Source organism: Mus musculus, chromosome 1 (genome assembly GCF_000001635.26).
Source record: "Mus musculus strain C57BL/6J chromosome 1, GRCm38.p6 C57BL/6J".
Taxonomy (NCBI): Eukaryota; Metazoa; Chordata; class Mammalia; order Rodentia; family Muridae; genus Mus; species Mus musculus.
In genome coordinates, this window is record NC_000067.6 from 164,390,613 (window position 1) to 164,404,224 (window position 13,612).

Here is a 13,612-nt window from a genome sequence, read left to right on the forward strand (position 1 = left end):
ATAGGTAATAAGGTTACTGAGATTTTAATAAATGATACTTTTAATTCTTTTTAGTTTATAAATCAGTTAAAGAAAGAGATACCTGATTTAGTCCCAACAATGATAGCGACACAGGTGCTAGCATCCACCTATGGTACTGTTGTTACCTTGCTTTACCTACAAGGAGACTGGGCGTAAATAAATCTGCAGATTCTCTGCAGTCAGGCACCTCTGCCAGACTATCCTTTAGGTTAGAAATGAGCACGTCATTATACTGAAGGTTCTTAATTCTCAAGAGAGCTACATCCTGAGCCCTAACGTCTCCATGTTTCCCACCTTTCTGGCAGATAGCTTGCATACAGACCTGTGTGTGATCACCAGCAGAGAAGCAAAGCCACTTTAAACATCACGGGCTGAGCAGTCTTTAAGATGTGCTCACTTGCTGCCTCTCGCTGGCCTCCACCATGGTATAAACTGGGAGAGAGCATATAACTTTCCCCCTGAAGCTGACACTGCAAGTATTAATGTGAACAGGCATGGTGCACATGCTTATACTCTCCATGGCTGGGGAGGAGGAGAAGGAAGCATCAGAGCTCAGGGCCAGCCTCCACTACACAGTGAACTCAACACAGCCCGAGCTCCATGAAACCCTGTTTCTAAAAACTAGGGCTTGGTGGGTTAATTACTGAGATAGCCTGGCGATTTTCTAAACTTGCTCCTTCCTAAACCTCTTTCTTAATTATTGTTTTATTTCTTCGACCATATGCCAAGTACTATTTAGATACCAAGCATTCCTAGCCCATAGGATGCACTGGTGCTAGAGAGAGTGGCAGAAATGCACTATCTGGCAGTGTCTTCGCTTCACTGATATGACAGATAACCAACAGGTAAAATAAGTACCGTGGAATGGGAGTGGTACGGGAGAGGAAAAGACACCTGTCTAAAGATGGACAGGAAATGTGCTCTTTAAGAGTCTTTCTCCTATCAGTTCAAAAGCAACAATTGTGTTTTTAAATCACAGTTTCTAAATCCTGTGGGCAGAGAGAAGTCAGGAGTAGCAGGAAAAAATAGACTGGTTGGGAAAGCACCCACAGGGCAGGCACAGTTAGCTCTCTTAGCAGTAGCTATGCACCATCCTCACATCATCCAAGCAGATACATACATAGTCCATTCCACCATTTGTGCTTAGCAGGATTAGTGTTTGAATGTGCCAACTCAGAGAGACCTAGCTCAGCTCCTACCTCCATGGACAGTCTAAGTGACATTTGGTTGAGTTTTCTCTGTAATAGGCATCAGCATCTGAACACTGTGCAAGGGTCACTCTCTGGTCACTCACCTTCATTTCCTTCACTTCTGTTTCACCGTGTATATAGTGGGGAAGGAAAGAAAGTTTTATCTTTTCTTTCTCTGGTATTTTCAGGACATCTGGTATTAAACAAATACTCAATATATATTTTAGAAAGAATGAATGTTAGTTTAAGCAGCTCTTTGTATCTCTTCAAGAAATATTAATTGATAATGCTGTTTTCTTTAAGATCTTTCGAGGCTGAGAAGTAGCTCTGGGATAGAACCCTTGCCTAGCATGAGAGAGGCCCCAAGCTCACCTCTTTTTCTCTCTCCTGGTAAAAATACTATTGTATCCTTTGCCCTAAAAGACTTTAGACTAACCATATTCCAGTCAGATGCGTCCCTCTGACAGTCAGAAGGTGGAACTTAAGCTTGCCTGGAGCAGTGCACCCTGGGACAGAGGCGCAGCACCAGCTGGGGCTGCTAGCGTTTTGGAATCCCAGGAGGCTGGTGCACATATGCCAGCTTTATCTCCCTAACATGACATGCTGTTTGCAGTTTCAAATGTCAGCTCCCAGGGGCACTGCTTAGGACAATAGACTGTGCATTGAGATGGAAGGAAAATATGTTTAAATCTTTCTGAGACCCTGGGAAATGACCAATGTTAGATACAAAAGACCCTGTCACTTTACAAGTCTACCCAAAGGTAAAAAAAAACAAAACAAAAAAAACTAGTCACACCAGCACCAGGCCTACGTTCTGACTCAGTTACGATCAGTGTAAATAATCCTGAGCTATGCTGTCTCAGGAAGTGTCAGTGAGACAGTCCTAACCCTTGAAAGGCCAAAGAGAAGGATGTTAAGAACCCTCCAATGCAGCCAGAAGATGTATGTGACCCTTTTAATCTTGAGTGTTGGTTTTTGTTCGTTAATACCAGCTAGTAAACAAAAATCATTATTTCCATGTAGTTAATTATAAGCATAATTTTTGGAAGCACTTAATTCAAATATAATGAAAATATTCACTTACATGTGATTTAGGAACTGGTTATTCATATTATGAAAGAAGTTTGTAGTTTTCATAAAAGTACTTAAAAAGATATCTTACATTTTTAAATAAAACTCATTTCACATTAAAAAATGGACAGTAAATGTAAATGACTGACTGAGTTGTTATATACTGTTTTTCCCTGATTTACCCCACTGACCAGTGGAAATGGACTTATCTTTTAGATAAATGTTGGATCAGATGAGGTTGTGTTTAAAGAATTCCTACTTCAGATTTTTCTAGACTGAGACTTAAAAGCAAGAGCCTTTGCACCCGAGTTATCTCATGTTCTTCCAACTTTTGCTTCTGTTCAGGGCAGTGTGGTTCTAAGGACAAAGAGTTTTCCCAATAAACCCTAGAACCCACAAATAAGGTCTCACTTCAAAGTCGAGAGTTATGCATCCGCCGTCTCCCTTAGCTGCAAGTTTGCTTTCAGCAGTTTGTTTTTCATAGTCCGCCATAGCCCAAAACAGTACATGGAAAATTCTAGAAATATTTAGTACATTTATATTATTCTTATTAATAATGTTTTACTGTGTTCGCTTGGTAAAATCAACTTTATACAAAGTTTGTCTGTATGAGAAACATAATATCCAAGCTTCGTGCATCTGCTGGAGTCCTGAACATATCTTTTGGAGATGGAGGATCAGTAGATGCTTACGTGCATCCTATGAAACCTTTTGTCCTATCAAGTAGGCAGTAAGAGTTCAGCAAGCAATGAGTGTCCAGGAGCAAGAAAGACGTGCTCCTCATTCAGAAGGAAGAGCGGCGTTTCCTTTTCTGCCCATGTAGAGTATACATTATAGATGCTCCTAGGAGATTATGCTTACTGAAGACCTCCCTGCCCGTCTTAAAGCATGCATGGGACTGCATTCATTTTCTGCTTGCTTTGAGAAGAGTATCTGGCTTGCTTTCCTCCTAGAAAGTGTGAGTGCCATGTGCTGTTTGGAGTGAGCCACTTTGGCCTCCGTGGTTTTTGTATTACTTTTTCCCCTGGTTTCCAGATCTCCCCTTGAGTCAGATTCCTGGCAAGTGAAATCAGACAGCAAAAATCAAGGGAGATATCTCTGTCCTGATAGAGACAGAGAGAAGCATATTTACCCATGTTATCATTCTTTGTCTTCTTTTTTTTTTCTTTTCCATTTTTTTATTAGGTATTTAGCTCATTTACATTTCCAATGCTATACCAAAAGTCCCCCATAGCCACCCACCCCCACTCCCCTACCTACCCACTCCCCCTTTTTGGCCCTGGCGTTCCCCTGTACTGGGGCATATAAAGTTTGCGTGTCCAATGGGCCTCTCTTTCCAGTGATGGCCGACTAGGCCATCTTTTGATACATATGCAGCTAGAGTCAAGAGCTCCGGGGTACTGGTTAGTTCATAATGCATTCTTGGTCTTCTGTTTAGAAATAAACACTTATTTTGGCTCAAGAAAACAAAAATTAATTACCATTCTTGTTTTTCTCCTTTTCAGAAATAAACACTGTAATTTGGCTTTAAACTAGTATATTTATAAAATAAGATTAAAACCATCCAGTAACTAATATTGTATAATAGCTACTTAATTAAGTTTTACACTAACAGTATTAAATATGCTTCTGCAGGCCTGGGGAAGTGGCCCTATTAGGAAAGTGCTTTTGACCTGAGCTCAGTCCCTAGAACTCCGTAAGAAGAGTAAGGTTTGCCGGGCGTGGTGGCACACGCCTTTAATCCCAGCACTCGGGAGGCAAAGGCAGGTGGATTTCTGAGTTCGAGGCCAGCCTGGTCTGCAAAGTGAGTTCCAGGACCTGTCTCAAAAAACCAAAAAAAAAAAAAAAAAAAGAAGAGTAAGATTCAGTGGCATGCTCTTGTAATTCCAGGGACAGGGCGGTGGAGACAGGTACCCATCTTTGATTGGGCAGCATGACCTCCTTCATCAGCTCCTGGGCTAGCGAGAAACCCTTCACAAAAAAAGTAGTAGTTGTAATGGCTCTTGAAGATTAACACCCAAGCATATTCTCTAGCCTCCATGTGCATGCACACACATGTTTACATACACATGCGCCCTTGGGCGCGCAGGTACACACATTCATACACATTCACATGTTTGTAACACATACAAAAATATATAACATTGTTATTAAACTCTAAAAGCCAGGTGTGCTGGTGTAGGCCTTTAACCAAGCACTCAGGAGACAGAGGAAGGCAGATCTCTGAGTTCAAGGCCAGACTTGTCTATAGAGAGAGTTCCAGGATAGCCAGGGCTACACAGAGAAACCCTGTCTCGAAAAACAAAACAAAGCAAGAGGCTGTGTGGGTGTTCAGCATAGGGCTTAGCTCAGCATCTCACTATTGCTAATTTCCTTATTCATCTGTGTAGCCATGGAGACTGAGCTTCCGTCTGAGCTTTGGAACATGTTCTTATTACTGCTTTGAATCTATTTCTGGGGGTGAAGATGCTGAAATCGACATAAAACACCCCATTTAAGATGCATTTTATTTTGCTCTTTCTAAAACTGTGACAGTGTTAGGAGGGAGAGTGGCTTAAACTATTTCATGCTTTCCTTTGCCTTTTCTCTGTGTAACAAGATGGATGCCCACTCCCAGTGGACATTAATATACAAAAGAGTGACTTGGTATTCAGAGTCCTCATTAACCTGGGGCGATGGGAAGCAGGGGAGCCGCAGTGTGCAGCATTTGCTCTTATGCAGTGCACAGCTCTGTCCTCTTCTTGTCACATCTAACACATTAGGCTCTGCAGAGCCTGCATGAAGCAGCTCACACAGGAATTTCTATTAAGAATGAATGTCTGTTCACCAAACAGAAGTTTATCGTCTAAGTTTTTGCCCCTACACAGGGAGTTTTGTTTGCTAAACATATTGTTTTCTGTGCTCTGCACTCTGAGTCAAACCAACCAAAAAGGATATAAGGAAAGGAAGCTAGCTAACCAGCAGTCTATTCACACAAGTGCTGGGAATAATTCATTTTGAGAATTTATTGAATTGTTGTATGTCAAATCGCTTTCTTAATTACACTGGAAAGCAGAATCCAATATAGAAACAGTTATATGTTTAAATGGTTACATTGTACTGAGTTAAAAATAGGAATTTCTATAGCATAGCTTACCAATCACCCAAAAACAAATGAGGACAAAGTCTGGAGAAGACATCAGGGGGAAGGAAGCCTCCTTCCCTGTTGCTGGGGGTGTAAAGCGAGACAGCCCCTGTGGAAAGCAGTGTGGTACCACCGAAAGCATGCAGGTTGATCTCCCTCATGGCCCAGCCCTACGGCTCCTTGCAGGTGATCAGAGAACTCTATGGCCTATGGAAGTACCCGCACGTTCATGTTTACCATGGTTCTCTCCATAGTAGCAAGGAAGGAGTCAGCCCCCATGCCCGTCAGCAGATGAATAGATTATGAAAACCTGCAGACATGATATGGAATTCCATTCAGCCATAAACAGAAATGAAACTATGGAATTTCCAGGGAAAAGAGATAGAATTGGAAACAGGATTACCTAGGCCCAGAGAAGCCAGGAAACCAGAAAGGACTCATGAGAACTGCAAGAATACAATTGGAATAGAACTGTGGGCTTTAGCATGTTGAGATAGCCTGTGCTATCTAGTCTGAGTGTCTGGACAACAGTGAATCAAAGAGAAGCTGAGTTGCTGAGTGGCTGAGAAGGAAGTGGGAGACGATGATAGGGTTGATCTAGGACAGGACATGTGTCAGCTAGCAGGATGGGTTGCCTGGATTGGGCTTGCCCAGGATTCCATCCAAGTACTATTGAGTGGCAGTTTGGAAGTCGCTTTTCCTATGGTTTTCTAAGATAAATCAGTTATATTGAAATTCAAAAGTTGGCCTTTATTTTTAGAATGACTGCTTTGTTCCAATTGTATAAAAGAAAAAATGAATTTTTAATAGGCCCTGGGTGATGCTTGGTGGAGAAAAAGAGATCAGATAATCTAGTAGAGAATGAGGGGATAGAATGGGTTATTTTACCTTTTTAATCTAGTCACAAATTACAGTTCCATTGGGAAGAGGATAACATTGCCTTTAGAATGTAACCCCTGAGGAAAGGTTCTTTTGTGATGGTGGAGGGAAACTGTTAAGGAAGACACTAAGAAAACCAGTTTTCTGATGGCAGCGACTTGTATCAGAGCTATCCAATTAACATGCTGTGGTTTATTAAATGTTCTCATTAAAGGAATAATTAACACGTTCTAAACACGATTGCCTGTCTCCCCCTCTCTACTCCCTCAGTATCTGTCTCTGTCTGTCTCTCTGTCTCTGTCTCCTGTCTCTCTCTCTGTCTCTCTCTCTGTCTCTCTCTCTCTCTTTCTCGTGTGTGTGTGTGTGTGTGTGTGTGTGTGTGTGTGTGTGTGTGTGTGTGTGTTACTAGGTGCTAATTCCAGGCTCTTACACATGGTAGGCAAGTGCCTACCACTAATCTTTTCCAGCCTTCCTTTTGCTTTCTTAGTTTGGAGCTGAGTTTCCCTAAGTTATCTAGACTGGTCTTGAACTCACCCTGTAACCCTAGGCAGCCTTCGAGGTTCTGATCCCTGGGGCCAGAGAGACAACTCAGAGGCTAAGAGCACTGGCTGGCCTTCAGCAGACCTGACTATAATTCCTAGCACCCACGTGGTGGTTGACAACCATCTGCAACTCCATCTCTACATCCTCTTCTGGTCTCCATGGGCACCGGGCATGCACATGATACATAAACATACATGCAGGCAAAACATCCATACATAGAATAAAATGGTAATACATTGTTTTTAGATTAAGATTATCCTGCCCCAGCTACTCAACTAGGTAGAATCACAAACTACATCCACAGTCCCAGCACGATGGTTCCACTTTAGAAAATATGTAACCAAGGAAACAAACACAATTGTGCAGCTGTGAGGAACAGTTTATCCCCGTGTGAGCCTCTTGCCTCATGGTCATGTGCCTCAGGGTCATACGGAAGAATGTGAATTAGCTAGACATTAGGTGGCATAGGTTTGTAATCCCAGCTGCTGGAGTGGCTGAGGTAAGGGGATTCCACATTTGAAAAATGTCTGGGCAGTTGAGTGAAACAATGTCTCAACGTGAATAAAACAGTGAGATTGAGCTCAGTGATAAAGTGTTTTCTTAGCAAGTGTGAATTCTTGGATTTGATACCCAGCAAGAAATAGGAAGTGGGGGAAGAGGAGAAAGGAAAATTGACAGAGGGAGAGAAGGGTGGGCAAAGAAAGAATATGCATTAATGCAATTTAGCAGAGTGTATTTTTTAAGTGTAGTAATGCACTGAACGATGACTTACTGTAACATAATCTGATGTTTATAGTGCTCAAGTATGTGCCTGCACCAGAAGACACCTTAGTTCTTGAGAATTCAAATCTGTCTTAATATCACAGCTGGAAAATCACTTAGATGCATTTAAAATCTAATGCTAGTCTGATTGATTGTCCCCATCTCACAGTGGTGCCACATGGAATTTTATATCAATGACATTATATGAAGTCAGAGACCCTGAGCATGTCTCCTTCAAAGATATGGAACTACTGTTCAGGGTTCTCAGTGCCTTCGCAGCCCTGTGTGCCCTGGTTTGCAAACTTCAGAAGAACAAAATCATCAATGCCCAAATAGGGAAGTTGATCTGAGCTATCTGCTACTCAAGTGTAAGGACCCAAGTTCAGATCCCCAGGCCCCATGCAAAACCAGTCATGATAGCATGAATCTGGAATCTCAGTGTTGCTGTGGTGAGATGGGGGGCAGAGATAGGCAAGGCCCCAGAAGTTCTGGGATAGTTAGGCTAATGTACATTGTGGCAAACAGTGTGACTCCATCTCAGACAAGGTATAAGGCAACAGTTGACATCTGAGGTTCTCCTTTGACTGTGGCACACAGATGCCTCTACAGGCATACAAACGCATATATCATACACATATATATGAAGATGAAAAAATAGATCAATCAGATGGTGGTTACTTATATAGCAAATGAATTTTCTTCTGAATTCCTTGAGACAAACACTTCTGGAGAATAAGCAAGAAGGGGTTACCATTGATTAACTAAGTGGCTGTGTTTCTCCACACTGTCACCCTTAATGCATATAAATTTGGACATTACTGGTCCTTTGATTCATCCACTCACTCTCATGCTAAGTCATTAATACTGATACTCCAGGCATCTTTCATGAGCTTTCAGTGTGTTGGCTATGTACAGATCAGTCTCTTGTCATTAAGTTTGTGTGGATTACAAGAATGAACATATGTGTAAACAAAGGAGATAAAAGTTAATGATAGAGATTAAAAAAAAAAAAAGCCTGCTAGGAGACCACTGAAGTCTACGTATAGCGTGAGAATAAACTGTAGCACTGCGTCTGGGAAGGGGACGTGGGAAGGAAGGCTGTGCCGAAGGAAGTAGTCTGTATGTTGTGACAGGCTGGGTGTGGGCTCAAGGAGGAAAGAGGCAATTGGGGATGACTTCAAAGCTTTTTGCTTAGGCTTCTTGGTTGAACTCTGGTTCTGTTCATGAGGAGAGGGAAATTAGGAGGAAAAAGGCTAGGAGAGGAGATAGTAAGCTTACATTTGAACAGATAAGAGTATAAATTTCCAATGGAATAACCGAGAGATGTTGTTGAGTAACGTTAGGGGCTAAAGTGTCATCTGAAGAGACATGGACAGCACTGAATGGGATGGAATGGAGAGGGCAGAAGATGAGAAGGAAGAAGATAAAATAGAAGATAAGGTGACGGGGGAAAAAAAAACAAGACTAAATTGTGAGTGGCAAGAGTAGTCTGAGGAGATGGGATCATACATGTGGGATGTGTAAAGGGGAGCTTCAGGAATGTGGGAGTGACCCTGAGGGCTCAGTATCAAAAGGGCTGAAGAGGTGTCTGTGACAGTGTAAAGATGCTGGCGCCCTAGCCAAAGCAGCGTAGGTGGCATTGTGGGTAATAGACAGGGTGAGATGAGACAAGTTTTCACTCTTGTGTCTCTCTCCTGTGTCAGTGAAGACTGAAGGGAGCAGCTTACTGTGGGAGCAATTGGTTCTTTACATGGGCATAGTTTATCAGCTGGGTGACCAGTGGCATTCTCTGAAAGGCACACAGCTTTCCGTTCTCTTCTTTGTTCTCAGTTTTGTGCTAGTCATCATACTGTGTAGTGATTTTTTTTTCCTGCTGTAGACTTAGAGGGCATTCATCAGGATGAGGCTTTTTCCTCCCACTGCAGGATTACCTAAGCAGCGATGAGAAATAACCAAGCACCTAAGAACTTGGGCACCAGATTGTCCAGGGGCATGAGCATGCCAGGGACGTGGTTGTTTGAAAGGCTGTTGACTTTAAGTGCAAATAAACATTACTTTTTAAGGGGTCTACTTTTCTCTGCATAGCCTGTCATGTATAAATACTGAAGTTCCTTCTAAAGAATTGTTTATTGTGTTACATGAAATCATTGGTGCTTAGTGTGGCCTTGTTGTGTCTAGAAGTTATTTCTGCTCATTAAGAAGGGCTAGCAAGGGCTGAAGAGAGGGCTCAGCGGTTAAGAGCATTGACTGCTCTTCCTGAGGTCCTGAGTTCAATTCCCAGCAACCACATGGTGACTCACAACCATCTGTAATGGGATCTGATGCCCTCTTCTGGTGTATCTGAAGAAAGCAATGGTATACTCACTATATATAAAATAAATAAATAAATAAATAAATAAATAAATAAATAAATCTTTTAAAAGAAAGAAAGAAAGGCAGGCTCGCACACAATGCTTTTCACCATAGAATGTAAGTAGAAGAAAGGACAGGAATCTGTTAGGAATAATTAGGGAAAATCTGCTGGAATATGGAAGGGGCTCATGATGAGGAAAGATTACTCTTGGCATTTCACCTTATGTTGTGTGTTGGCCATATGTGGAACATGCATTTAGGGCACTTCAGTTTAGCAAGACCTTTTTTACATGATCCAAAATGAAAACCTAAACTCTTGCAGTGGAGGCTGCTCCCTGTGTAGCATGGCATGCTGCTTGATCTAATGAATAGGAGTATTTCAAGGATGCAGAGACTAGCATGAGGAGTGCATTAACTACTCACATCGTCCCTCGATGTTACTATCAGGTGTCAGCGACTGTGCACAGTTATATTCCTACCCTTGTCTATGACTGGCAGAGTGTTTATTTACACTGGCAGCACCACAATCAGGTGTATAGCGTATTATGCCACATTATGACTGTCACAATGCCATGAGATGATAGGAAAATACAGCTCCATCATGGCCAATGAGACCACATTCAGTACATAGGCTTGCATTGATTCAGTGTGTCCTTATAATGACACACGGCTGTAATTAAATAAATGAAAACTTCCAAAGCAGCCTTGATTTGCTGTGAATGCTACTCAGCATCGTGCACCATAGTCATGTCAGGCACCATCCTGGTTTCCATACTCACAGACATGGTTATCCAGTTACTTAGCCATGCGCCCTGTTCTATTTCCATTGTACCTGGACTTTAGCCACCGTTCTACCTCTAGACTGGTGATTGCCAATCTCTGTCCTCACATCTGCAGATTTTCACATGATGTAAGAACAACCATGCTGGTGGTCTCAGCTGCCCAGTGCACTTCTTTCTCTGTACCCACAGGCCTGCCTTTCCATCACCTTGCCTTCCTCCACCACTCAGGGCTACACTTCCTTACTTACGATTTTTACCCAAATGTTCTTATTCCCTTGTAGTACTCTTGCATCTATCTGAGCTCAGCAAATCCAGGGCTATTTGTGACCATTTTTCTCCTTGAAGATGTGCTAATGCTAAGCTGATTTAAAGTTTTTAAAACTAAAATCAATACCACAAAACTGGTTTGATTTAAACAAAGTTAAGATATTTACTATCCTTATAAAATATGTTTTCACAGTAATCTTATATTACATATGCCTAGTAATCAACTAATAAAAAGAAATGTAATTATTGTTCATCTCCTAATATAATGCTTTATACACTGGGCTACAGAGAAAGCTTTTCTATGTGTCTTAGTCACCGTTTTATTGCTGTGAAGAGACATTGTGACCAAGACAACTCTCATAAAGAAAGCATTTAATTGGGGGCTTGTTTACAGTTTCCTAGGGTTAGTCTATTATCATCATGACAAGCAGCATGGTGTCACGGGGACCATGGCAGCAGGCACCTGTGATACTGGCAAAATAGGGGAGAGCTACCTCCTGATCCACAGGCAAGGTGGGCAGGAGGACTAGGCCTGGAGTGGCCTTTTGAAACCTCAAAGCCCATCCCAAGTGGCACACTTCATCCAACAAGGCCACACAATTTCTAATCCTTCTAATCCTTTCAAACAGATCAACTTCATGGTGACAAAGCATTCAAATATATGAGTTCATAGGGGCCATTCTTATACCAATCACCACACTAGGGCAGACAAGATGGCTCAGCAGGTAAAGAGGCTTGCTCCCAAGACTAATGACCTGAGTTCAATCATCAGAGAGAACTGCCTCACACAGATTGTCCTCTGACACAGTCTCTCTCTCTTTGTCTCTCTTTGTGTGTCTCTGTCTTTCTCTGTCTCTGTCTCTCTCTCTCTCTTTTTCTCTCTCTCTCTGTGTCTGTCTCTCTCTCTGTCTGTCTCTCTATCTGTCTCTCTCTCTCACACACACACATACACACACACACACACACACACACACAGACAATAATACAGCAGGAAAAAAATTGGAGGTGAGGGTGGTGAGACAGGGTTTCTCTCTGTAGCTTTGACTAATCTGGAACTCGCTCTGTAAACCAAGACCAAGAAGTTCTCGAACTCAGAGATCCACCTGCCTCTGCCTCCTAAGTGCTAGGATTAAAGGCGTAGCCACCATCATCCAACCTACTAACATTGTTTTAATATTTAAAAAATTTATACTAGTAAATATAAATTTTTCAGTGGTCAAATGTTTCATATATTTATGGTATTTCCAAGAAAAGTTGTCACCCTCAATATATAACTTGGATTTTATAAAATAATGTTTTATGTAGCTAATGTTTTTTTCTTATTAATGCATATGACTAATCTAAACTATATATGTGTATTTCATAGGAAATCGCCCGGCATTTACGACCTGAGACCCTCAGGGCAATTTTTGGTAAAACTAAGGTTCAAAATGCTGTTCATTGCACGGATCTGCCGGAGGATGGGCTCCTGGAGGTAAGCAGAAGCAGGCAGCGAGTCCTGCCTGTATATCAGGCTCATCAGCAGGCTCCATAGTTCTTGTACATCTCAAACCATTTGATAGTCTGGGATTATGGGTGGCTTTTGACCATGCAATAACTTCATACTAATATACTCAGTAATCAAATATAATCAAGCGTGTCCCTATGGTCCCAGGTACTCCAGACGGTAAGACAAAAGAATTTCTTTCTTAAAGTAATAAATGTTACTAATTGTTTGAGAATTTCCTGCAGTGTATTTTCATCACATCACACCCCATCCCAGCTCTCCCCAGACCCAGTCCTCAACTGCCTACCTACCCAACTATATACCTTTTTTAAGGAAGAAAAATAGAGTCCAGTTTGTGCTGCCCTAAACCTCCTAGGTGTTGGGCCCTGTGTTGGAGCATGGTTGTTCTATTAGGAGTCACACCATTAAAGAAAGCCAACTCTTCTTTTCCCAAAAGCTATCAGTTGCCAATATCTCCTTAGCTAGGAACAGGACTCATGACTTCCCTTCAAGGAAAGATTTTTTTTTACTTGAGTTTGTACAAGTCTTAGCACGATTGTTTTTATGTGTACCTGCTGTCTTCTCTCTAGAAAAGAATGTTCTAGTGTAGTCAGCCCCTGCCTCTGGGTCTTACAGTCTTTCTACCCCTCTCCTGCAAGTAGCCCTTAGCCTTGAGAGGAAGGGATATAATATAGAGATCCTATTTAGAGTTGAGCATCCTGTTGTCTCTGATTCTTTGCACATTGACCAATTGTGAGTCTCTGGTTAACCACCATGTATTATTTACCCCAAGAAGAAGATTCTCTGATAAGAGTAGAGAGATGTTGATCAATAACTAAAGGCTCTTGTCATTGCTCTTAGTTAGCCTTTCAGAACCTGACCATATGATACTACAAAGACCATGGAGAAATCAAGCCAGTACTGCCATGGACGTTCCATCCCTCCTGGCTGGCTGGCTTCCACAGTGATTGGCGGTGCTATGTGCACTGCCAGTAAAAAGTAATCAACAGTCTTACCCAGATTTGACCCCTGCAGCTACAATAACTACTGGACTGGCAAGAAAACCCATTGAAGCGATAGTGGCAGGAACACCATGCAGTAACCAATCACTCTGTAGTATGATTTATGGCCCATC

At 42.0% G+C, this 13,612-nt stretch overlaps 1 protein-coding gene across 6 annotated transcripts in view; it reads left to right on the forward strand.

Moving 5' to 3' along the window:
* Nme7 (NME/NM23 family member 7) overlaps positions 1–13,612 on the forward strand; it is a 129,777-nt gene that overhangs the window by 83,089 nt on the left and 33,076 nt on the right. For all 6 annotated transcript variants that reach the window (XM_006496692.3, NM_138314.4, NM_001293313.1 and 3 more), the window contains one exon: positions 12,358–12,465. In XM_006496692.3, the coding sequence (XP_006496755.1) occupies positions 12,358–12,465 (108 nt within the window). The remainder of the gene's footprint in view (positions 1–12,357; positions 12,466–13,612) is intronic.